Source organism: Chlamydotis macqueenii, chromosome 11 (assembly GCF_036417535.1).
Source record: "Chlamydotis macqueenii isolate bChlMac1 chromosome 11, bChlMac1.mat, whole genome shotgun sequence".
NCBI classification, from domain to species: Eukaryota; Metazoa; Chordata; class Aves; order Otidiformes; family Otididae; genus Chlamydotis; species Chlamydotis macqueenii.
In genome coordinates this window covers 7,131,572-7,157,815 of record NC_141566.1, presented here as the reverse complement: position 1 = coordinate 7,157,815, position 26,244 = coordinate 7,131,572, and the positions used below count along the sequence as shown (strand labels likewise).

The window sequence follows — 26,244 nt, the reverse complement described above, 5'->3', positions numbered from 1 at the left end:
CTCCCGGCGCGGGGCGGCAGCAGGATGGGCCGGCGGGGCCGCGCCGCGCCCGCGCCCCCTCTGCCTCCGCGCCCCGGCGCCCCGCGCCGCCCGCCCTGCTAGAGGCGCCGCCATGGGCTCCCACCTGCCGCCGCCGCCGCGGCCGGAGCCCCAGCTGGTGCTGCAGCTGGCGGCCGGGGCTCTGCAGGCGCAGAACTTGGAGCCGTCGGGCGGCGGCCTGGGGCCCGAGTGGCAGGTGCTGCTCGGGCGGGCCGACGCGCTGGCCTACGGCGGGCGGCTGCAGGAAGCCCTGCCGCTCTACCAGCTGGCGTCCCGTCACCAGCAGCTGCGGGCCGAGCAGCTGGAGAAGCTGGTGGAGTGCCTGGCGCAGAGCGTCCGGATCAAAGAGGGGCTTCCCGCCGCCGGCAGCGGCCCCCCGCAGCCCCGCGAGTGGGACGTCTTCAGGTGCCGCAAATGCCAGGGCTTCCTCTTCGAGCCCGTTTCCTTGCCTTGCGGACACACGTTCTGCAAAAAGTGCCTGGAGAGGGACCGGGCGGCCGAGTCCCGCTGCGTCCTGTGCAAGGAGGAGGGCGGCGCGGCGGCCGGGCAGCTCCTGCGGGTCAATGTCATCCTCAGCAACCTGCTGCCCAAGTGGTTCCCCGGCCAAGTGAAGGCTTCGCAGCTCAGGCACGAAGGGAACCTCTTGTACAAGGAGAAGAAGCTACAAGCCGCCCTGCAGAAGTACAACGAAGCCGTCAGCCTAGGTAACGGCTCGCCTTCCACGGTGGCGGGGGAGCCCCCGGGGAGGGGCAGGGGCTCCCGGGCCCGCGGGGAAACTGGGTCAGGAGAGCAGCGGTTGCGTAAGGCGGGGCCCGCGGGCCGCCCGGGCTCCCCCGCGCAACCCCCCTCCCGCCGCCGGCGCCGTTGTGTAACCGGCGGGGCCGGGAGGGAGCGGCCCGCCCGGCCCCGGGTGTCCGGCCGCTCCCCGGGGAGGGTTCTGGGCGCGGGGGATGCGCGGCCGGGCGGCTTCCGCGGCTACAGAGGAGTGTGCGGGGAAAAGTTGCGGTGCCCTCCTTTTGATGGGGTGCGAGGAACAGCGCCCGCCGCCGCGGGTTGGGGGTTAGGGGGCAAGGGTTCCGTTTGAATGCGGGGCTCGGCCTGTCCGGGCCACCGGGAGACGACTTCGCCCGCGCTGCTGTGGCGTTACCGGCTTCTCGTAGTTGTCACTTGTTTCTCTCTGTTGAGCTCTGGCACGGAAAGATCCTCATGTACCATCTAAAAACTTGGACGCTAAACATTTAGAAGCTCCTCCCTACAGTATGACAGCGTTCCCCTTACCACATTAAATGTCTCCTGCATGTTTCTGTCAACCGTCCGATCCTCCGTCGGGGCTGGTAATTTGTTGTGAGAGCGTCTCGGCGTTTATTTATGCAGTGTTCCCTGCAGTTATATAATACTTAGCTGACATTTTGTCTGGAGTTGCCCAAAGAGGTTTCCAGATTTCACTTAGGACATAGTTGTTTAAAGAGTGGATATTTTGTTGGGTTTGTACAACTTGGAAGCACCAACATGTGGTTTAAAAAGAAAAAAGTAATTAAAAATTAAGGAGTAAAGCTTATGTAACTAATTTTTAATTTACTTCAATCAACCAATTTTTTTTTCTATTTCTTACAGCTCCAAATGACCACTTGCTATACAGCAACCGGTCCCAGATTAACTCTACTTTGAAAGCCTGTGAAGATGCGTTGCATGATGCAGAAACAGCATGCAGACTGCAGCCATACTGGTTGAAAGTAAGTTCAGACTCCAATTGTACTTTGTTTTAAAAGCTTAATATTGCCCTAATAGAAAACGATGGTCAGGCAGTGGAATCTGAGGGAGCCTTTAAGTCCTGTAAATTCTTGGACTGCTGTGACTTAGAGACATTTAATCATGATGTTCTTGAGCTGCTTGGGGTGACAGCTAACAGCTAACACTGTTGTCTTTGACCCGGATGAATCTCAAGTTCGTGAACTCTCTCTAAAAATTGAATGCTGTCCTTATATCATTCTGTAAGGACATAATGACTGTTTTAGGAGATTAATGTAGGGGAAGTAGATTTCTCCAAAATCAGCTGGACTCAGGTACTGTGAGAATGATACTTGTTTGTGTTACAGAATATCCCAGTACTGCTTGTAAGAGTTTGACCGTTGTGGTTAAAAAGCCCAGACACTAGTGGTGTCTAGGTATAAGACATAATTGTAGTGATTCTCCCTGCCTAACTTTTCCTTCTCCTGAAAGATGTTTTGTCATGTCATCTTGGCTTTATTGCATGTTCTTATGACAAAAGAGCAAAAGCTGCAACTATGGATATGTTTCACTGCAGGGTCACCTAAGGAAAGGACAAGCATTAGCAAATCTGGGGAAAACAGAAGAAGCTTTAAGAGAGTTTCTATTCTGCCTTGCTCTAGATACTGGGAACAAGACGGCCAAGTCTGAGGCACAAAAGGTGAGCTCCCTATATCATTGTTTTCAGTGGCCTTTCATAACTCTCTTCCGTTCTTTCTTTCTCATTGCTGCACAGAGCTGGATGGAGAGATATATCCAGACTGTCATTCAAACTTTAGTTATGTGTATTGCTCACTTGAAGATAGGGAGCAAGAAAACATACTCAGCAAGCACTACGTGGAACAGTTACTCAGAGTGTTAGCATCAGCAAATTTGAAGTAAAACTGAATTTTTAATAATTGCCCCCCGCAGGCTGTTGTGGTTCCCTATAGTCATGTTTCTAATCTGTTTCCTAGCCTGGCAGTGTATTACCAGTGACAGAGAGCAGAGGAGGGGGAGCTGCTGCTGGGCGTTGTATCAGGCAGAACGCAACAGGCAGCACCCGTCCAACTCCACTTGGGAGCAGCAGCTCTCTTCCCACCGCCGGTCGTGCTGCTGAGGATTGGTGTGTGCAGGAGGCGTGAAAGGGAGCAGTCAACAAAAGACGAGCTGTTCTAAAATGGTGTTCAAAGGTTGCTAATAATTAATGCTAAATAAGCAACAAATTGGATCTGCAGTGAGGCTTTTTTCAGTAGCAGCCTAAGGTGTGTGTGGATTTTTAAATGGCTTTTGTGCAGAATGCTCTGTTTAGCACACGCCTCAAACCTCTGATTTTCTGTGAATCAGTGTTTTGACATTTGTCCTTTTTTTTTTTTTTTTTGGTGATTGTAGCTAAAAGGCTCAGCATTGCAGTGACAGCTTATGGTAATAAAAATGTAATAGTTCTGTTTTCCTTGTACTGAATTTTCTTTTATGGCAGTGTATTCACACTTTTCTCCATCGCTGGTGAGATGGGACCTTCTGGGTTTCTGTGTGCTGTAACACGTAAGGCTTTCTAAAAGCACAGTAGAATTCTTACAGTAAAGCACTGTTCATGAGAGACTATAACTTGGATGGCTGTAGTGCAATCACATTTTTATCTCATTTTGTATATGGCTGAGATTTCCATCTCCTCTGAGTTGTTTTTCATTGATATTGAGGGGTTTTGTTTGGTTGGTTTTTTATTTCTCAGTGGGTTCCATGCAGTCTTTCACTGTCACTGTGTCATGATTTGTTCTCATAGTCATGCTGGGAGGCTTCCTGTGCACTAGAGCAAGAAGAACAGGAACAAACAGATATGTTTCTAAATTCAGACTCCAAATAGCCTTATCCAAGACACCTAATTTCTGAGCAGTGGGGTTCTGAGAAAAACTAGGCTTCTTATGACTGAAAGAATTACTCGTGCACTCATCAGACACAGAGTTCATCCATGATGCAATATTCTACTGGGTCATTTCCAAGGCTGTTTGCATAACAATGACATACAACATTTTACCAAATTCTTTGGGTGCAGCTGTGATGTTCTGCTTGTATTAACTGTCTTTCCACGTTAGTTTTGACATAGTGTGACCCTGTGGAATCCTTTTTGGCTTTAAAAAGAAATCTGTCATGTGGCTTCCTCAGGCATCAGCAGGATCACCTTGGTAGTACGTTGAAATTAGTTTTTGACGTGTGAATCTTCCATTCAGCTCTGTTTCTTTCCTTAAATAATCATCTGATAAGCTATGCTGTACAAGTGGCTACAAGCTGCTACTTGATACAGAGTTACTTATTTTCTGATGGCAAATGAAGAAGTAGCATTTTTCAACTGCCTACTTTTTTTTTTGTTTTCTCGCAGAAATGAATTAAAAATAGCTACAGTTTACAATATCAGAGACATTTACTTAACTGAACTTGGATTAAGCCTGTGAGATGAGTGCTTTCAGTGAACTCCAGTGAAAGTTTCTGATGTGCAGCAAAAAACATATTTAAGAAAGATGTCAGTAATTTGTGGTGAGCTCTGAACTGCAGGACAAGAGGACAAAGGCGTGTGTGTCACATCACAGCGAATGGTTGATAACTTTGTGGGCTTACTTAACTCTGAAAATGTCTCTTGCTGTCTGTTTGGCCTATATTGCTTTAGCTCTTGCACTTATTGTTCTCACCCTAGTCTAAAGGGTTCTTTAAATGGTTTTAACAAAATCAAGGATGATTCTTTCAGCTATTCCCTCACTTGCTTTTTCGTGTAGCGGTTGCAAGGAAGGAACTAAGCAGTGAAGTATTCTGTTTTATATCACAGCTTCTACTTAGTTTGTTTTCACTCATCCCGGGAAATGCTCAGGAACACTTACCCGATATCCTGCAGCTGTTGTCACATCACTCTAGATTAAAGGGGAATCTCCTAAATTCAGTGGGATCTGGAGGCACCAGCCATAACCTACAAAGGTTGCTCAAGGTAAAGATCAAGTCTGATGTGTGGTTCTTAATTTGTTGTGTGTTTTATGTTCACATTGGGAAGCCTTCTCTCCTTTTCACCTCTGGGAGACAGGAGGATAGATTTTTCTCAGATTTTAACTGAATTTCCAAAAATACGGAACAATGTCAACTTACTGAAGTCTCTTTACCTGAATTCTTTTTCTTTACTAGAAGTCCTCTGATGTTGTTCTGATAAATTTTATGCTGGAATTGAGTGGGTACTAGTCCTGTAACTGTCTTTAGCTCTTCCAAGTAGTTGGTAGTGGGAAAGGGCCTCTGAAGATTGGATTGAGATACTCTCAAAAGCTGTGAAATGCTAAAATCTAGGGTTTCAGCTTGAACTGTAGCTGATGTCAGTGACAAAATCATCCTGCATTCAGATCCTGCACGCTGCTTAGAGGCTACTGTAGAGCCACATAAGATGTATTAGCTACTCCATTAAGTTTAGTTTCACAGCCATAGTTTTGTAACTGGCTGTAGAGGATACACTTATGGGTTTGTAAGGACGACTTTTGCTTCACTGAAACCTGAACTTTGAGGATAGGTTTTGCATAAACTGCAACAACTTCACTAGTCCTTACAAACAAAAATGGTAGGTTTTGAGCAGCCTTGTTGAGATTGATAAGAACAATCAGAGACATTGCCTTCTGGAAAGGCTGTTGGGATATTCTGAAAATAAATCCTTTTGTATGGCCCTTCCATGAAGTCATTTGAGGGACAGTTCGCTCATCTTTCTGCATGTTAACACATCACCACGGTTCCTGATCACAATCCACAGTATCTGCTTTCGGGTTCATCTGGGGAGTTGATGTGACAAGCTGGTGGGGTGATGTCCTGTGTAATGGCTGCTCACAGGTTGTTCTGTAGCCATAATGGGATAAAGACTGATCATTTTATCCTTTGCAAAAGAAATCTGTCTTGCTGAAGGAAGCTCTCTGCACTTTCTCTGTTCAAATTCTGTGTGTTTATACTGCTTCCTTAAAGTAAACTCACATTGCTTTGGTTGTTTTGATGGTTGATACCATCAGTATGATATAAACAATATGCATTTTTCCATAGGTTAAGTGATAATAACATAGATAACCTGAGATCTAGCCACATTTCTGCCTCAATCAAGTTTCATGACCAAGCTATAAAGCCTCACAGAAGGGGTGAAAATATTAAATGCAATGGTGATGGGGGGGGGAATAGTTCACTATTTTTTTTTAATTAAAATCAGGCCCTGACACAGCAATTCTCAAACTGTTGCTTCTTGACCTACAAAGTCCTTCCTGGTTATCCATAATATTAAAGACTTGTGACAAGTTTGGGGCTTTTTCCTTACCAGGCTGTTGGATGATTGGTCTAATGTCAGCCCTCTCTTCACACAGGTAAACGTGGAACAGAAAAAGGGTTTTGCCATTCAAGAGGAAGCAAGTGTAACTACTTCTGGTAGTTTGAGGAAATCTATACAAATCACAGAGAGCAAAAAGGACTGCTCAGAGGAGGAGAACAAACTCACCTCCCTGCCAGAGTCTGCCTTCCTCATTTCTGAGAAGTGCAGCCTCCTGAAAAGGAAGTGCTGCTCGGAGGAGATGCGAAATGCTGAGGTACCCTGCAAACTGATGAAGAAAGGTATGTTTTAGTACGCACAGGATAAGTTCCATGGCATGCAATCAGTGGAAAAGTTGCTTTTATAAAACTTAGAGGAAGAGGTTCCAAATTACACTTTGGATTTTATACTTTCTCTTTAGTCTAATCAGGGCATGATGTGGAATTTTTTTTTGTGTAAATAAATAAATAAAATTAAGTCTAAAGGGGCCTAAGAAGGATGAGTCAAGTGCTTGTTTATCAGCAGAGCTCAATCTTTTAAGGAACATCAATGTCATGAGTGCTTTTAGCACTTCCTGAATCAATTTTTTAAAAAGTTTGTTTAAAACCACAAATTCTGTTTGTTCATTATATCTGGCCTTGCTTTCATGCTGTGGGATGTATTTACCAGGGTATAACAGAAAAATTTGTCCTGCTTTAGACTTCCAACACTAATAAAAAAATGTTTTGACGTTAATTGCTAATGCAAGGCTAACTTCAGCCCTCTCTAAATGGATATAATGTCACCAAAATTAAAGGGAGGTATGCTGATTTGTGCCAAAGCTGAATTTGATGCTTTGCATAGAAATTATTGTAATGATGCTTAGTGGTTCTGTAACTTGCAAGTAAATACAACACATATTTTCGTATTGGATGCTGCTTGTAGATACACAGAATACTGTTGTGTTTACACAGTTCTGTTCAATCACATTGTTTTTTATTATTGATAGATACAGTTGATACTAAGGGAAATAGTACCGGACAACATATACCATTTGAATTTGTGGATCCATCAGATTTGGACTGCTCCCTGTGTATGAGGTATCCATTGTTTTCTTGTGGGTGTGTAGCTTTTAAGACGCATCTTCCCCTTTTACAACCTAGAGATTTTCTAGCTTACTTGGTACTTATTTTTCCCTCTGACTTGAAATTAGCTTTTATTATAATTGTTACTCCAGTGATGCATTTCTAGACCTTTTGGTTCTGAACACCATTAAGGAATAGGAGCTTTCTGACCTGCTCTAGGTTAGTGATTGTTTGGGAAAGGACACACAAGGTCATGTGAGGGTTAAGCGTGTTAGTGAAGGTGTCTGAAAGATTTCCTCTCAGCACTTACAGACGCCCACCCACTGACACACATAGTGCACCAAACCACAGGTTGTCCTTTGGAATTTGTAGAGCCATGTATGATGTTATATAATGCACAAAACAGCTAAAGAGACTGCATCCTATGAATATTCCACGTTTGCATGTGGAATACTGTGGTGTTGCTATTGCAATAGGAGGATTTTGCAAGCAAACAAGAGCGTGTTTTTCCAGTATTGCTCAAGAAATATGTTCCTTAGTAAACTAAAGCCATTACTCTGTTTGCTTGATGATCTCTTCTTCCAGCTAAACAGTTATTCTTGGGGACAGCAATGGCTTGATAAAACCAGTAGCAGTTGTCAATTCCATCTATTTTACTACTAGTCTTGTAAAAACATTTTAACTTTGGCAAATATATGTGTGGGGTTTTGTTACTGACTTGGAAGAAAATATTGGGAAGGTGTTTCGTTGACCTCTGCAGTGAGTGTTGCTTAGCTTTGTCTTTTTAATTACTTGGATTTATCAATAATGCATGTTGGGGTTAGTTCTGCACTGTATTTCAAATTCTTAAATAGCAGATAGCCTCTTTGTGGACTTATTTCTGAAGGTCTGTGCCTTGTTTTGGATTTGTTTTGTTGTTTGTATGTGGGTGGCTTCAGTGTATTTTAGACAAACTGAAACCTTTGAGGGAGCAACTGCTGTGTTTGATTCGCTTCTGCTTGGAATAAATCAGTTCTACCCCCTCTCCCTCTGTCTCCCCGCAGCTGAAACATGCTCCAAAAGTTTATACAGCTGTCAAAACACTTGATGCTGCAAAGAGCAAAACTTTCCTCTATCAGAAAGCCACACAATTAGTCTTAGCTGGTTTTAATGTGTCTGCATGTTTATGATCGTTATGTCCACAAAGCATTTTTCAGATGTTTTTGATAACATTAATTAGCCCTGCTTCCTCATCCTCTATGTTAAATCAGAAACAGCCAGACTACAGTAGACTCGTAAAGGAATTAGCTCAAGGATTGTTGGTTCCCTTACAATACAGAGGATGGTGATGCTGATCTTGTAATTGCAATCACCAATACAGGCCTTGCATCTAGAAGGATGTTAGCTTTGTAACATCACTGCAACAATGAAGGCTTGTGCTGTAAGGGAAGCGGTCACAAGATCTCTTCTTGCTATTAATGCAAATTGATTATAATTATTTCCTGCCGTGTTCTTCAGAAGTATTTTAGGGATTTGGATCCTGAGATGCTTTGGACTAATTACCTAGTAACCTACTGACCTGTTCACAATTAACTGCAGGAGCTGTTATTAACCTATTTGTCTGATGGAGTGGCCAAAATGTTATTGATCTACATTTGCTCCAGCAGCAAGCAGAAAATAAGAAGTAATAGTCAAAGCAACAGACTGGTGAGAAATGAAGGAGCATTACTCAGCAGGACTGAATATTTAATTTCTGCTGTTACAATAGCTTAAGATCACAGCATGAGAAATCTCGGTGTATAGTGTGTTTTTCTGCAAGTCATGAGGCTTGGTCCAGGTCCTCTTAGTGGTTTGGGAAAAGCTGCTGCTGACTTTGGTGAGATCTAGAGCAGAATCATGCACTTTAACAGGAATTTCTTGTCTTTATGCTAACATTTCAGATCAAGTAAGTGACTACTAAATAATTACATATGCAAACCTATGCTTACTGAAACATATTGTAGAATTCAGTATTTTACATAGTTCAAAGCAACAAGGTAGCCTTGGTGCAGTAAGGTTTCTGTTCATGAAACAATTATCAAGGGTTTTCAAATATACAATTCAAGTTGCAATAAGAGGTGTGGTATTCATATATTGCCTTGCTTAAATGTCAATATTTATAGTAACTAATGACATATATTAAACTTGGCAATCTTGTTAAGAGGCAATTATGTTCTTAAATACATTCATCTTGCTAAAGATACTAATAAATGTGGGTTTACATATTTATAATTTCCACATGTATAATAGAAGTTAGTGTATTGCTTTGATAAACTGTAGTATTTTGAAGTAAACATATTAATTCACTTAATTTTTAATTAGACAATATTCAAGACCCTAAAACACATAGTATGTTGTAAAATACAGTATATGCCAACTTAATTTCTAGTTTTGAATGTTTTCCATTTAAAAAAAAAACACAAAAAACACCTTCCAGATTATTTACATCTCCTTAAGGTACTTATTGGCACGGAAACATCACTGTGCGATATCACGTAATCATAATAAGTAAAAAAAATCCTTACATGAAAATAAGTGTCACAGAGCTACTTGAAATGGGTAAAGATTAGATACTGTGATATTTTGAAGACACGGCCTTATATATTTAAATATTCTTCTAGGTGAAACAGACCTAATGTCACTCGTTTTCTAGAAAAGCAGTAATTTGAAGGTTAAAAACAGTTTATTCCAACAAAACTGCTTTCCAAGTCCACATTAGAGTTGGCAATAATAGTTTATTGCAATCACTTATGGGGGCTATTACTGCAAATAGCTATTTTTTGCTTAGCTTTACACATACAAGTAATCACATGATTTCCACAGTAATAGTTGTGCAAGTATTGCTCAATTTCATTAAAAAAGGTCAGATCATCCAACTTCTGCTTCAATTTATTGCTCACATAGAGGAAAATTAAATCCTGGCTTGTTGGAAATTAATGACAATATTCCCTCTCACATTTACTGAAATCAGAGCTCATGGGCTGCCTTTCCTGTTAGGTGCCAATAAGTCTGTAGGCTAAGTAAACACAAAAGTTGGTTATAGAACGGAAAACCAAGGAACAGCTTTATCCCTGTAATAGTCAGTAGTTAAATTAGTGAATGAATACAGCTTTTTTTTGGTAACAGCTCTTTTTACTTTGGTACACGATATTGTTGTCTTTTTGCATTTTTCCAACCCAGGCTGTTCTACGAACCTGTCACTACTCCTTGTGGCCACACCTTCTGTCTCAAATGTCTTGAGAGATGCCTGGATCACAACCCAAAATGTCCCCTGTGCAAGGAAGGGCTCTCAGAGGTAATGATGCTTGGATTTTCTCAGCATAAATTCAAGGGCACAGGATAGGATCAAGTAGCACCTTCAGAAACCTTTGATACTTCCCAACTCAAAAGAAATATTATGTAATTTAAGAAGAATGTGACTTTTAAAATGCTCTTGTGACTTAGAAAGCATGGATAGTCCCCTCTGTTCAAACCTTAGGGCCAGACCCATACTTAAAAAATCTGTAGGTGATTTTACTTCCCAAATTTCCCAAGATAATGCCCTAACATAGGGGATAGTTCAACAAACAACTCTTCAATGGCAGTGTAAGCTTAAAGGATGATTTTGATTTGCTATAGACATAAGAAAATGGAGGGAGCATATGACTACATTGAGCATAGGCACCATACACTTAAAAATGCTAGACGTGGTCTGTAACTGCTTGTGTGTGTTTTTACTGCAGTGCTTGGCTATGAGGAAATACTGCAAAACAGTACTAATGGAGGAGTTAATAGCTAGATATCTTCCAGAGGAACTCACAGAAAGAAGAAAGATTTATGAAGAGGAAATAGCAGAGCTTTCCAAGTACGTAATCCATTTATGTAAAATCCAATCTTTAATATCACTGCTGTTAGTTGGTGAATGGCTCCTGTTGCTGTGGAACACGAGCTAAGATGCTGACGGAGCTTCTTTCTCAGTATCATGTGATTTCAAAGAGAACAGAATCCAGGTAAAATTGTGCTTTGAGTTAGCATTAAGAATTGGACACTGTGCTAAACAGTAAACAGAAGCAGAAGAAATCCAGAAGGTTGCTTTATAAACAAGGTATAAAGCAATGCGGTTGCTTTCAGTGGCCTCCATGAAAGCCAGAGCATGAGACAATAGGTGGAAGTAGTCTCAGTGGCTGGGGGCTGGAATGTAGTGGGTAAGGAAGAAATGGGATTAAGGACAATAAAGTAAATGAAAGCAGTAATAAAGATGCATTAATGCTTTCACTAGCAAAGCTGGAAAGCATAACTAAAAATTCTTCTGCTAGTAAGGGGTGTATCACTTTCTGTAATATCTAATCAATTAAGGGGAAAAATAATTTTAGTTTTTACTTATGCCATTAAGAATTTTATTCTAAAGATGTTATAATTTCTATTTAAATATACCATAATTCTAAAGAATACGTTATTGTATAAAATGTATTTTCTAACTTGTCAGCAGTTTGGTAAAATGTCCTACGTGATTTGTCCTTTCTTTCTTACAGCCTAAATAAGAATGTTCCTATATTTGTCTGCACAATGGCTTATCCTACAGTCCCATGCCCTTTGCACATCTTCGAGCCATGTTATCGCCTGATGATTCGAAGGTGCATGGAAACTGGCACCAAACAATTTGGGATGTGCATCAGTGATCCTGTAAAGGGGTGAGTGAGCAGCATGCTCGGACCATATGATGTACCCCACTTAGTCTGGAGCAAGTCTCTTTGGAGAGGTGCAGAAAGGTCCATGGCTGTAATATCTGTGATTGTTTTGCAGTAGAGAAAGTTTCTTCCTAATCATGCTGGTTTAAGACATTGAGAAGACTGAAGGTTTTCTCTTGAGCACTTAGATTCTGACTAATATGCCCATTTTTTCTTGAAACGCACATAGCTAGTGAGTATTACATGAAGTTGAGCACAGATCTCTTGTAATACGTGAAAAGGAAGGGTATTTTCTACTGTTTTGAAATCTGTTGAATGCTTTGGCACAAGAAATCAAATTGAAATGCCATTAAGTTGTGTTGGCAGGTTTAGTTTTTCTAAATTATGAAAAGAAGAGCTAAGCTATTGGGATACATTTACATCCTCACTGTTCTGAATATGGTGAAGGCTAGAGAGGTACAACAGGACCTTTGTAAGGACTGGCTGAGCTTTTACATCGAACCATTTACTGTCAGTCTTGGGTAATTTGACCTTAATGTCTGTCTCTGTATTTAGCTTTCCTCCCTTCTTTTTATGGTGCATACCTACAGGGTAAGTATACACCATAACAAGTATGATGGACACAAAACACACACCTGCAAAGTAAAACCTGATTAAATTGTGGGAAACATTTTCTTTAGAGATCTCAGAGTCTTTCCATAATTCTAATATTCTGAATTGCACTTTTCTGTACAAATTGACTGAACATATTAGGATTATTGAGAAAGTGTGCTTCTGAGCTGTGCAACTTTCAATTTCATAAGATGTTCCCTGTATTCCAAAACACGCAGTTAGTGTTAATCAGATTAGACAGCCTGAATCTTCCTGATAGTTTGAAAACAATTGTGGAATAATTTGACCTACAGCAGGTCAGTACTATGAACAATAGAAATGAGCTGACACTGGTAAATACCTTTGTGGTAGGGACTGGCCCTAATGGCAGTTCTGTGGAACTAAGGGTGGAGAGAATAAGACTTGTTTACTTGCTTTTGTTCTAATTTCAATAGGTTTGCAGATTATGGCTGCATTCTGGAGATAAGAAATGTTGAATTCTTTGCTGATGGTCGCTCTGTTGTAGACAGCATCGGCAAGAGGAGATTTAAGGTGATACAACACAGCCAGCGTGATGGCTATAATACAGCGGATATTGAGTACATTGAGGATCAAAAGGTAAATTTAGAATATTTAAACTGTACTGCATGTGAAATTCTAAGCACATATGTTTTCGGTGAGTTCTTTTTTTGTAGAACAGTTTCAAGTAAAACCAATTTGTGGTATTTACTAACTGATTATGGTTAAAGATGGGAAACAAAATAGTTACCACAAGCATGTGCACACTCTGCTCATACGCTGAAGAGTGTTTTTCTTAAAGATTTTTAGCAGAAGACAAAACTAAGTGAATCCAGGATGAGATCCTACCACCCTTCTAGAGAGAATAACTACAGTTTATAAGGGGGTGGGGGGAGACCTGTGCAGGATTGGGTCCACTACACCTTCAAAATTATTTACATTAATGCTTTTTTTTTTAAAATATATGTAGGCAGATGTATGAGCTTTTGGTATGCAATAAGAAGATAAAATGTCTACTCTGAGCAGCTGCTAATAATTTAAAAAAATAAAGCTTTGCATAATCTTTTCTTCTGTGTTGCATGATGTTTGTGTAAAGGTTTTTTTCATATAGAAATCCAGGAAGTGCTGCTTCTGCACATAGGTATCCTTGGTTTAGAATATAGGGTAAGAAAGTGAAGCATTTGGTAGATGGGGCAGGGAGCAGAATGGGGGACACCAGACTAGCTTTCAGGATTTATCCCAGGACTCTCTTAGCATGCTTTTCTTTCTTTTCCCCTGCCCACCCCAGGCTGAACTAACAGGAACCTTCTCCCTCTCTTTACTCATTTCAGGTGCAAGGACAAGAGTATGCTGCATTACTTGTTCTCCATGATTCTGTCTACGATCAGGCATATATGTGGTTTAACTCCCTCAAGCAAGCACTCAAAAGTCGAATTCTCAGTCATTTTGGTCCAATGCCAGCTAAGGATCCTGACCCGCAGGTATCCAGAATCAGTGGCTTATGTAAATTTTAGAGACAGAAATAGCAAGGATATCCGATAAGCTGGGAGGCATTGTGTTTTAAGATGAAAATATGAATACTCGTCATTTATCCAGCATAAGCTAAATAAGTTATGTTGCCATACATCAGTGGTAGCGCAGCTGTGAACAAAAAGCTTGTATTTAATGTTGGCAACTTCCTGAGACTTCTTAACTGACTGTATTAATCCCAGGAGATGTAAATGCCTTTTTGCCTACTCCCCCAATTAAATTACAGGGAGAAAATGGACAAGAGGAAGCTTAGTACTTTTGTTCGAGGACTGCAAATGGTAGGGATCCTAAAATAACAATCTAACCACAGAAACTAAATATGAAGTAGTGTCATAAAGTATGAAGAAGGGAGGCAGGAATTCCAAAGAACTGCATCAATAATAACATGGGAACAAAATACACTTTAGAAAAAAAAAAATCTGAAGGCCCAACCTATAAACTGTTGCTAGAAATAGAAATGCATCTTGCTTCTGCCTTCATCATCCTGTTTTTAGGAACGGTGCAACCTGGTTGTAATTTGTTTCAAGCCAGCCTGTAATCACAAGCCATAAGTTTGGCAATGGAATGACCTGGTTGCTAGATTGCTATCAAAATACTGTATTTTGAAAGTTAAATCTTCAAAAACACCACCTTACCATCTATATGTATCCTAATTTCTTCTTTTTTTTTTTTTTTTTCCCCCCCCTTACTGCAGGCTAACCCTAACGGGCCAGCCTGGTGCTGGTGGGTCCTAGCTGTCCTTCCACTTGAGAACAGAGCTCAGCTCCCTTTCCTTGCCATGAAATCCCTCAAAGACCGCTTGAATGGCATCAGACGTGTCCTTACATTCATGTCTCGTACGAGATCACGGTGATGGTGAGAAGGAGAGCTGTGAAGTCTCCCGCAGTACTTGGCTGTAGACTGTCTCTTGTAACTTCATCTAACTGCAATAATGTCTTACAGATTTGAGTGTCAGGATGCTTAAAGCCTGAATTTCGAAGAAAATTAGTAATAAAGAGCAAGGGATGTTTATGGATACTTCAATAGTTTCCATTTGGAACTCTGAGATGATTATTCAATCACTGCACTGCTAAATTAGTAACAAATGTGATAGAACAAAAAGTGATCTTGTTTGCCATAAACCTTTTAAAAAGCTTAAGAGGTTTTTTAATTTATTTTATTTTTATTTTTTTAGTGAATAAAGGATAAACTGTGCAGTTTAATGTGAAGCAGAAATAATAATGTAAATGCATTATTTCAGTGAACTGCAAAGTCTTTTATTCCAAATGGTTCAGGTTTTATATAGCATTGTGTAAAATAATGTTCACAACTTCCGTTTGATAATTTATTTTTGCACTATGATTTTTTTTTTGTTTCAAAATATATATTATTTATGTGCTCATTCTCTAAAGGAAAGTGAGCTGCTCTATTTATTTGTAGTGTTTTTACCCTGTATTTATGACTGGGGGAGAAATGATGATTCTAGCAGTGCACAAGCAACAGCTTTGATAATTTTTCAGATATTTGTGTTCAAATACTTTGAATGTTTTTCTACTTATCCCCAGTTCTACTGTAGCCTAAGAAGGATTTTTCCCCGTGAAACAGCCTGCCGTGAAGTCTTTGAATACACAGATTATATCTGAGCTAATTCAAGCACAGTTGTTGGAGCTTGATCCTATGCTTGCAACCAGGTTCCTGATACCACAAAACAGCTGAGTACGTGCTTAACCTTAAGCATGAGTGTTCAAGTGCTTGGGTAAATTCAACCATTGATCCGTGGATGTCAGTGGGAATTGGCTATAGTGGTGACAGAAGGATCTATCCCCTAATTTTTTCACAGAGCAGAGAATAACTTGGAGTTGAATTTATATCTGAACTCTTTCTTGCAAGAATGGATAAAGGCTACAAACAACTGCGAAGAGCGAGCCACAATATAAGAAAAGTGGCTTCTCCTAAAGAAAACTGGAAGTACTGGTATCATTTCATTGTAGGTGACTACATAGATTTTTTTTTTTTGTTTATTAACATCAACTCTTGTTGCTGTTAAGATCAGTTTTATTTCTTTTCTAATTGTTCGGTGGGATTTGGCTTTGGAGTGTGTGTACGTGGTGGGGGGGAGTAATTTTGAACTGTAGGACTCGGAGGGCAGTTTGTGTCACGTGAGAAGGAATATGTTGTAATAAATGCTGTTTATTTCACCCTCATCTTCAGGTTTCTGTTAGCTTCAAATCTCTGCCCAGCCACTGCATTTCTCTTAAGAGACTGGGTGGTGTTGCTACTCATAGATGACTCCCAAGGAAACAAGTGAATTTTAGCGTGATTACTTCTAGCTATAAAGCAGGTAAAAATAGGGCAGAAAAGAGAATATGAAGTATCTTGGTTTTGATTTTTTTTTTAAATCAACAGTTCATATACTTGTTTTGCTGCTTTTACTGCTTTGTGTACCACTTTCTGGGACTGATCTTGCCTCCTTCTGACTCTGACTTTCACTGATTTCCATGTGAGCAGAACTGGGCCTTTTATTCTAAGCTACTGTTTTTCTTTTCAGTGGCAAAAAAAAATAGATTGAATTGAGAACGTTATGGAATGCTACAAATTTCTTAGCTGTTTTTACCCAGGATAGCACTCTCTGCTATTCCATGCCTTTATGGAAAAGTGCAGTAGAATTTAATGTCAGTTTTCCATACGTTTTTACATCATCTCATCAGAAATGTTTATTAGTTAAAAGTAATTTCCATATGGTTAAGTTTCCATAAAACTACCTTTGTTCCCTCTCTTGTTAAATTCTATAGAGCTTTTCCATAAGGGTACCAAAGAAATGAACGGAAGACAAACATGTTTCAACCTTGTGATGCAAATGAAATATGTATCCTGTGTTTGCATTCAGCTACTCTAGAAATGCTACAACTTATTTCCATCCTGCTAGATTGCTGCACTTCTTCCACAGGTGGTACTTTACATGCTTCTCTGTAAACTATTTATAGAAACACATATGCTTTCTGAACAGTAACAAGTGTATGGTGGCTGACACCTGCTATGGCATAAGTCAATAGCGAAGTGGCTTCTACGTGTTGGGAAGTGAAGCTGCATTAAGTGCAATTGTTCCTTAAACCCTTAGGTATTATTCTGTAATGTAAGGGGCTGATATTGCTCCCAAAGAAAAAAAAGCTGTCACTTTGTTACTCTTATTGTGAGCAAAGGACCTTAAATATCTATTTTAAACTGGTTTCCCACTGACCTAATTTTTCTTTTTTTCCTGCATGCTATGTCTTCTGCATTTCCATATTCTGCCTATTTTGTTGATTTAGAAATTGCTATGGAAAGAATCCTTGGTTTTAAAAGTGAATATTGTCTTTTCTATTAACCTTGAGTAAAGCTGCCAGAATTTCCTAAGCAGAAACTCAGGTCCGTGCCCTGTATCATGAACGCCCATTGCGTTTCTTGCAACCTGGAAACACCGGACCTGCCGCATGTAACGCGTACAGTTGATCTGCGTATGCACAACAGATCGAACACATTAAGAAAGGTCGTCTGTACATCTACAGTAGCATTCTGTCTGGGACTGCTCTGTGGCCACACATCCTAGATTAATGGCTAAAGTCTGCAAATTCTATCAGAAGGGAAAAAAAAAAATACTGAAAAATAGATTTGCTAGAGAACAAAAACCTGTCCAGGAAGAGCTGATCAAGAAGTAGCCTTAGCCGTCAGTCCAGACAGTAAAGTATCAGTAAGGAGGTTTAAAAACGAAAAAAATCTTCTAGTTATGCCACAGTATTGCTAATTTTTTCATTTGTATTAATCAGTACAAGGATGTAAATGCAACATTTATTATAGGCATGAATAAACAGCTGAGCAGATTTACAAATACCTTTGCTTTAATTATAGAAACAGCATTGATCAGATAAAATACTAATTGGGGGAGTATTTCATTTAAGCTTCTCGCATTTTTGTAGACGCTAAACCCAGTCCCGTAAGCAGTCTTGCTCATCTGTTAAAAAAAAATCATGACTCAAACTTGCATTTCCTGTGTGGCCAGAAGTATTGATTAATCTTTGTTGTGAGGGCATAAGTAATGCACAGGCTTCTTGCTAGTTTTTCAAAGAAGTCAGTTTCCATTGACTGTAGATCAGAGCCAGGATTACTAAAATCAATAGAATTTTTTTTATTTCCAAGGAAATGTCCCCCTTTAAAAGAAAAAAAAAAAAAGGAGAGGGGAATACAAAAGCAAATATTCTCTAATGGAAGTGGAGAGGGAACCAAGAATAGATCCAACTCTGAGTAAGTGCCAGTCTCCTGGCAATATCACCTAAACATCTCCTAGAAACTTCTTGAAAGTTCTAGACTTGCATTTGTTAGATATGTTTTGTTAATCTGAAATCTCTTCACTTTTCTGTAAATGAAGTATTTAACAAAATACATTAAAATAAATAACAAAGGCTGGCTGTAACACCTTCCCAAATCTCTGTACATATATATTATATGGTTTCTACTTAAAAACAGAGATATTTTCTGCAGGAAGTAATACTAATTTTTCATTTCCATATACAGACAGACTCATGACACTAAAAATAACTTTGCTTTGTCTTAAATGCTCCTTTGTCTAGCAATAATTTCAGGAGATATGTTCCCATGGAAATAGCTGCTGTCTTGGCTAGCATGACTAGGTTAAAAGTAAACCTGAGGCATCAGGACTGGGTTAATCAGGAAAAATCATGAAACCTGACAGTGAAGTCAGACACAGTTGTGGGAAGTAGTTCAGTAGTTTTAATAATTAAGTGATAAAACGGGGTGATAGGCTATTATCATGCTAAGTCTGAAGTGACATTCTGGTGTTAGTTGTAAAAGTTCCTTTTGTTTTTTTTTTGTTTTTAATTTTAAGTGCTGATATCTTATTGTTGATTACCTTGTAGCAATAAGAGATACCAGCTGTCATACTGAATGGCTGACCTATCGCTTGGCCTGTCCTTCTGTCCTGTATGACTTACTAACAGAACACCTGAATCATGGATTTCTTAATCCAAAGATTAAAATAATCTTTAAAAAAAATAATAATAATCATGTGGATTTGGATGTAGCAGGTCTGGCTTAATCTGTGCTGTAGAGAAAGAGCTTTATAAAATTAAGTTTTGGTTTAGATGGTCTTTTAATTATTTCTACTTGGTGCTGAAGTTTTACTGGTGTTTAAATTAATGACAGACAGGAGTTATATTTAAATGCAGTGTTTAGGAACGGAAATGATGTTCACAAACTCTTTATTTAAAAAAAAAGTGTAAATTAACTACAGGTGTGAAAAACCCAATGAAAGTACGTGCACTGGGGGTCGTGCTCCCCATTCCCCTGGGCCCTACATCAGACGAGTTCAACCCCTGCTTAGTTCTCGTTTAATGTCAGCTTCGCAGCCTAACTTGTAACTTGTGCAGCACATAGTTTAAGGTCTGGGGTTTATTTCAAAACCCAGTAAATAACTGAAAGTCTTACAGCTACAGAAAAAATGGTAGTTTCAGCAAAGTCACTATTTTGAAACACTTTGCTAAATAAATATTGTCTGGCTACAAGAAACTAATCTGCTTAGACAGGATTCAGAGGGTGAATAATAAAGAACTGAACTATTACATTGACTTACTCATCCAGGTATCATGTGAAGTGCTTACTGAGGTTGGAGTTTCATAAGGTCTAAAGTAATCCTCACATAGAAGTGCCTGTATTCTGTTATTGCCATTCTTGAGCTTTTTAATAGAGTCATAGCCATATATTTTATAAATATAAACATATGCACCTTTAAATCTTTACATTCAGTTTGCAGAACAAAGGTTTACAGAGCAGAAGTGTAGCAAAAACAATGTAATAGCTTCTAAAATTCCCTGGTGAGGAATGGGAGAAGTACAAAAATGAGGAGCAAAAGACTGTAAGATGTCTTAATTTGGCACCATATACTTGTCCAGTTTAATTCCATCAAGCTATGTGGTTACAAGAGTGCCGGAAATATATCTATCAAGCCATTTTAAATAAAAAGTTTTGTGGACTTGTATATTCCATTTGTTTGTAAAACATCCTTTTGTGCACTGTAATGAACTTGAAATGAAACTTAAGTTATGCTCTCATATCACTGAGCAGAGTACTGTTCAGCTACCTCTACATAAGTTTGAAGTAACTTGTTTTTTCCAGATTTGTTCACGTTGTCATATAAAATATATTTTAAAAAATCATAGTCCAAAGAACCTGTACGTGTTTGTAGATGTACTTATAACTATGTTGTACCAACAAAGTCTATGTGGAGAGTTGTTTCCTAATTAAAATTTTTGTGTTCTTTACTCTTTGGCTTGCATAACAAAGAACTACAGAGGTGAACAAACATTACCTGTGAGCTGCTTTTTCAGGTGTTTTAGATAAAGGAACAAAGAACAAATCCTAGATCTGGCAGTCACACAACGCCGCTTGATGTGATGGAACCAAATCACAGAAATGAAGTTGTCCAAATGTTACAAATGTAAAGGACATCCAGTGCCTTTTCCCCTCTTTACTACAGCAAGTAAGAATAATGGGGAGAGGGCCTGGCTTGCAGCATGGCCGTGCACTTCTCTGGACCTTGGTACCTCTCGTGCATTGCTGCTTGCTTTACAGGTTTTTGTGATTTAAAAATATAACCAGGATACCTTTTCATTTACAGTCTCAGGCAAGAATGAATCCAAGCTGCATCTGCGAGGCCATGAAAGGACTATTTTCAGTGAGAGCCCTTAAAAAGAAGTTCCTAGGATTTTCTAAGTCCTTAACTCTATAGAAAAAGCTGGGGAATAGTTTTATTCATAAACCTGACACTGAGGGGACTGACTCCCTATCTTATTCTACTAAAAATGTGTAAGAGGTGCCACAGTTTTTGTAAGTTACGTAGGTATGGGCTGCTCCTTTAGCCTTGTCATTTAACTAAGATGTGGCAGGCTTGTGATTTGCTTCCAAGTCCCAACCACCTCTGCTATCAGAGGTTGGCTTGCTGCTCTTCCCTGTTCAGGCCCTGTATTTATTTTAGGATTCAGGGCACAGGCTAAGACTGTATATGCTAAGCCAACAACTAATTATGTCAAGACTGCTGTTTTCTATAACAAAACACATTTGCATCTGAGTAGAGGAAGTGTTTTGGTTGAAGTGTTTGTCCATCAGGACACAGTAAGTAGTCAAAACTGAAACTTTGCTTGGGAACACGTTGATTTAAGCAATTGCTTTTTTTCAAAAGCTTTAAGAATGGTTATGAAAAAGTGAGGTTTAGATGCAGTATAGAGCAGAGAAAATTTAAACCAAATGTAGGATAGCAAATTATTTCCCAACTGCTCACTCACTGTTTTCTCATTTTGTAAGAGTGTACCTACACAGATCTGCTCAAATGATATTTGAAATGTTCTAAAGTCATCTAGGCTTATGTAATGCTTCGTATTAAAACAATCATCCAAAACTGCTAATGATCTCGATCATGGAAAGCAGTTCAATGGAAACTACTTATTCCAGTCAGCCTCTGCTTCCCAGTGTGGTTCCCTGACACAAGAACCTGCCCAGGCTTTGCTGGGACTTGGATCAGGAGTGTGGGAAAGGGCAAAGGGAAGGGCACGCAATGTGATGGCTGGTACCTGCCACAGCTTTGAAAATTTGGGATTCAGCTGTAATATGCTTTTTATTCTGTGAATGAGATGCCATAAAATCCTGGAACATCCCTTAACGTTTTCTGTATGACTGGGTGAAAGGTATGGCAACATTTTTATCTTCAAAAGATGTAGCTGACTTCTGAATTCACGGTTATTTAACCTCTGCTCTAGCAGTCATGGATTGACTGGTCTTTACTCCATACTACTCACAAGAACAGTGTGAGGTATGCTCGTTGTCATCCTCTTGGCCAGATGTACAGATGAAGAATAGAAACAACATTACTAAACTATTGCAAGACTGGGCGTGAGTGTTTTTTTTTTTTTTTAAATGTATTTCTAATTTTCAAACAAATCTTAATCAGCAGCCACTAATACCAGGTTATCCAAAAACTGCACAATAGAAGAACAAATTAAGTCATGCTTACTACTAAACAGTAACGGCATCAGGCCTTCTTTACCAGAAATGTTCCAATCCAAACTCTTCTATGAAATGTTATGTTTTTAACTAACCAGATAAATGGTATATTGATACCAAAAATTAATATGTAGAGGCTCCCTGAAAAACAGCACTGACATAAAGAGCAAGACGTGCTATGAAGCAGCCTTCAGCTGCTGCATGCTGAACAGTTTACATCTTACATAGGATGGCTTTCAAGTTGTTAAAGCAGAAAAATTACTGGTTGAAAGAATCTATATAATGAAAGCCTGCAGACGCCGTCAACGCTGGGTTTATGCCAGTGCAACATCTTTTGTTTCAGTAGATCTGCTCTTGATTTATAATGCCATAAATGAAAGGAGAATTAAGCTATTTATGTAAGTGACTTTATTTATATAACTGACTTACGCTGTGTTATGTGATGGAAAAGAAAACCAAGCACACGCCTTTTTTTGTGTGTTTTCTGTGAGCTACAGAAAGATTTTGTAAAAGTCATGCTAGTAATAAATAGCTTTCTCTACGTGACATATTAGAAATTCAGTCTCATCCACACGGAAGTTTTATCATGAGCAGAATACATGGTAATATCTGACATGATAATGTGGAAGGATTTTTAGCAAGTCTGCAGGCAGTCTAGAAAATGTGAATGCTGAACATCACAATTTAGACTGTAAGTTCAACAATGCAATTGTTATTCAGGCTCTTCCTTGGATGAGTCAATGATTTGTACTGTGACTATTAGTACTGAATGTACCATCAAAAATTCATTTTGAAAGATTACTGAAGCATTAATGATTTAAAAGTGGTTTCTGCAAGTATTTTTTTTTATCAATGAGAAGCCCAAGCACTATCAAGGCTAAAGAGCATACCCAAAGATTTTCAACATAGCAGAATCTGGGTTTTTTCACATGCTTTTACATGGCTTTCACTCCTTAGTGCATGATAACTATATAATAGTTAGGCAATCAGGGTCAGTAGAGTAAATGTTTCTGTAGCAGTTTAGCAGACACACCTTTCATAACTCATAAAGTCACTACTGGAAAGGCACAACTGGGTCACAGAAGTGCATGGTGGGATGCTGCTTTCTAGTTATGCAACCAGGGTAACTAAAGGTTAGAGCAAGCACTTGAATAACGAGCTTTTTGCCAGAAAGAGCAGAACTGAAAAACAGTGTTTTTAAATGCTGGCTTCTGAGCAGCAGCCGCCTAACGTGTCTAGTTAGGAGTCATCAAACCGAAATAGAACCGGATGCGTCAGAACTTTGAAGAATGGCAATTCAACATCCCAAAAGAAAAATACATCTGCTTGTATTCCAAAAGCAGATCCTACCAGTTCTCTCATTCCAATCGAGGATACTAGAGCCATCTGCAGCATGCTGTCAGCTTTTTCTCCTGGCCCACTCTAACTGGCTTTATCGTTTCTCTCTTGTCTTTTTTCTCCATCATCCAGCAACATCTTGAACTTCAAGGAGTTCCACAGTTTGCCTTTGTTTTCTTTCCTGCTTCTATGTATACTTTACTGGACTACTTTTAATAAATATAATTACTGCAGAATTGTTACGTTACCTAGCTTCTGGCAGAGGGAAAAAGAGAGAAAGGAAGTTGTGTTTCCACACTATAAAGATTTTCCAAGGTTGGAGGGCTAGGACCATAACCCAAGGGCACAAATTATCACATTAACTGACAAATAACTCCCACCAAATTTGGGGATATGAGTTACAAAACCTGAACACTATTCCAAAGAGACTACACAAAACAGTGCTCTTTTAATTGCAATTACATCTCCTGTTACAGCCGCACACCAGATAAATATATTAATCAAACTGACCTCATTTTAGGCATGCGTAGCAGTGTGTTATATAACCACGTTAAGTATGCTATTTTATTTCCCTCCTGCCAAGGAGAAATGGTGTTTGTCTTACAGGAGTTCCAAATAAGTCTGGTTATCAAGTGATGGGGAAAAGAACAGGAGGGAGAGACGAAAGCGAGAGAATTAATAAGCGAAGTGACTCATTCCTCAAGTGCAGAGGTGATGTTTCACTCCACTTACAGCTCAGTCGTGCTATAGGAAGCTAATGCTGTCAACAGCAGCCTCCGTATTCCTGACGTGCCCAGCGTTTCTCAGGATGGGGAAAAACAGATGCGTTGCAGGGATGGAAACGACATCTTTTCAGACCTCGTCGGATCACAGCATTCCTGTTTTGTTTTCAAAGCTGTTTGTGAAAGCTGCCTCCATACACAAGTTTGCAGAATCCCCTGCCGTTCTTTTTGTTGCTCACTTCTTTGGTGAAAAGTGGCATTCAATTAAATCTTTTCTAGCACTCCTAATGATGCCTTAAACAAGCTCAAAAGCACCCTTAAAATCAAAATATGCCCCCCCACCACCTAACAAGCCTGAGACTCATCTAGATTCCTACTGCACTACAGAAAAAAGGACCAAGAGGCGTACATTTTTGCAGTATAAGATCACTCAGCCAGAGAACTCTGATAAGTGCTGAAAATGTGAAAAACAAATGGCAGGGTATGCATTTCCCATTTGCTCAATACACACGCATAAAAGAAACACTGTGTAGGCTTCACTGCAGCATACCAGTGCGTCCAAAACTCAAAGGTTAGTTACATAAATGATAAGGCGTGGGCTTAAATGCTTCATTCAGCTTGTTAATTACTTGCTTTGTGGCCCGAGCCAATGTTCTGAAACAGGTTCATCCAATATTGTGTTGCTTCCTCTGCATTTTCATTTAGTGTATTCAGCTGAAGTGCTGGGAACAATTTGTTGCAATACCTAGGAAGAGTCTGCTTTGTTTTCAAGCAATTTACAGAACAAACTTACTCAGACTAATCCACAGATGCTCTTTAAATGTCCTCACTGCTTCAGAAAATTATGAAATTTAATTCTTAGAGCATTCTCTTTAAATAAGGGAACTGCTGGCTGCATAAACACAGATGTATTATTCACGTATGCTTTGAGGGTTCCTTCTTTGTGTTCTTTTTAATCTGCGCATCCAATGCGGGGAAATGAATGGCGGTGTGTCAGAAAAGTCTCAAAATAAAATACTTCATATGTCTCTGGCAGAAAACTTAGTAGAAGCTATGTTTTAATAGTAGATGATGGAAATACTTCCACCTTCAGTTCAGCGAACTGGGATCCCTAGTTGTTGAGGCTCTTTCTTTAACGCCATGGCTACAAACAAGCCCCCATTACTGAACAGCCTAATAGAGACAGACCACTTATCTATTTCATGAGATGTGCAGGCAGAAACTGGAGGTTGAGAGTTCCTTACCTTTGTGGAAATGAATCATATTGTACTTGGAGCAAAGCGTAGTTTTACCACAAGATATCTCATCAAGATTGTACATGGGAACCTCCTCTAAGATTTACTTCAAACAACAGAATTTGTTTTGAAACTGAAACTGCATAACTTGCCTTGTTTTCACCAGTGTACACTTGCAGACATCTTGATTTCTAAGGCAGACATGGGCTAGGAAGCCTACTGAGACCTTGAATTTAACAGCTAGAATGAAGTAGAAGGAAACTGAATGCAGATATTTCAGAATTTTTTGACTCCTTGCATTTTAAAAGACTGTCATGAATATCCTTCAAACCTCACCTTTCTATTTCTACATGAAGGCTCCACCCTTTTCCTCTGTGATAGAGATTTCTGAGTCACAAATGCAGATTAGCATTTTTACATTACAAGTGAAAAAACAGAGGTTGACTGGAACAGAAATCTCATCCAGTCCATTCTATGGACCAACTGCAAAATACAGATTGCAGCTGCAAATCTGGGCTGAAGCTATCTGGCAGTGTGCACTGCTCTGTGAAAGGTGATGAGATATCACATTGCCGCTCTACGTATAACCTGCTTTCTACATCATTCTCCAGGTTTTTCAGGAGTATTACTTCTGAGGTTGCTCATTCCCTTTGGTTCTGCATTTCATATTCTTTTCTCTACTTGTACTGGCTTGCTTCACTTTCCACATTTCGTTATTTCCTGCCCATGGGCCATATCATGTCATTTCATCAATATTTCATCAGAATGACTCCCTGCTGGAATCAGTACGGATTTCTGCTTAAAAATTGATACCGCAATATGGCTCCACATTTCTATCCTCATGCACCTGTTCCTCTTGAGTTACAATCCCTCACTATCTCAGTACTTCCATTCCTCGCATTGCTCACATCACCACAGTGTTCTTAACTGTATTTAACTATCAAA

General features: G+C 39.7%; 1 protein-coding gene across 6 annotated transcripts; it reads left to right on the top strand.

The window, feature by feature from the left end:
- The first annotated feature begins 35 nt into the window (after positions 1-35).
- LONRF3 (LON peptidase N-terminal domain and ring finger 3) lies at positions 36-25,104 on the top strand. 6 transcript variants are annotated; one of them, XR_015259741.1, is made up of 14 exons: positions 36-743; positions 1,654-1,772; positions 2,345-2,467; positions 4,604-4,759; positions 6,150-6,393; positions 7,080-7,170; positions 10,354-10,468; positions 10,896-11,017; positions 11,685-11,843; positions 12,887-13,049; positions 13,781-13,930; positions 14,674-14,834; positions 20,336-21,688; positions 23,949-25,104. XR_015259741.1 is itself a non-coding variant. In XM_086756584.1 (13 exons), exons 1-12 carry the CDS (start codon positions 113-115, stop codon positions 14,830-14,832), a joined length of 2,232 nt encoding a protein of 743 aa, XP_086612710.1. In that variant the 5' UTR covers positions 36-112; the 3' UTR covers positions 14,833-14,834; positions 23,949-25,104. The 6 variants fall into 6 exon arrangements, 4 of the variants coding, with proteins under 4 accessions (XP_086612710.1, XP_086612709.1, XP_086612708.1 ...); XR_015259740.1 differs by lacking the exons at positions 20,336-21,688; positions 23,949-25,104 and adding an exon at positions 15,799-16,162 and having other exon boundaries at positions 14,674-15,674; XM_086756584.1 differs by lacking the exon at positions 20,336-21,688.
- Positions 25,105-26,244: the final 1,140 nt, after the last annotated feature.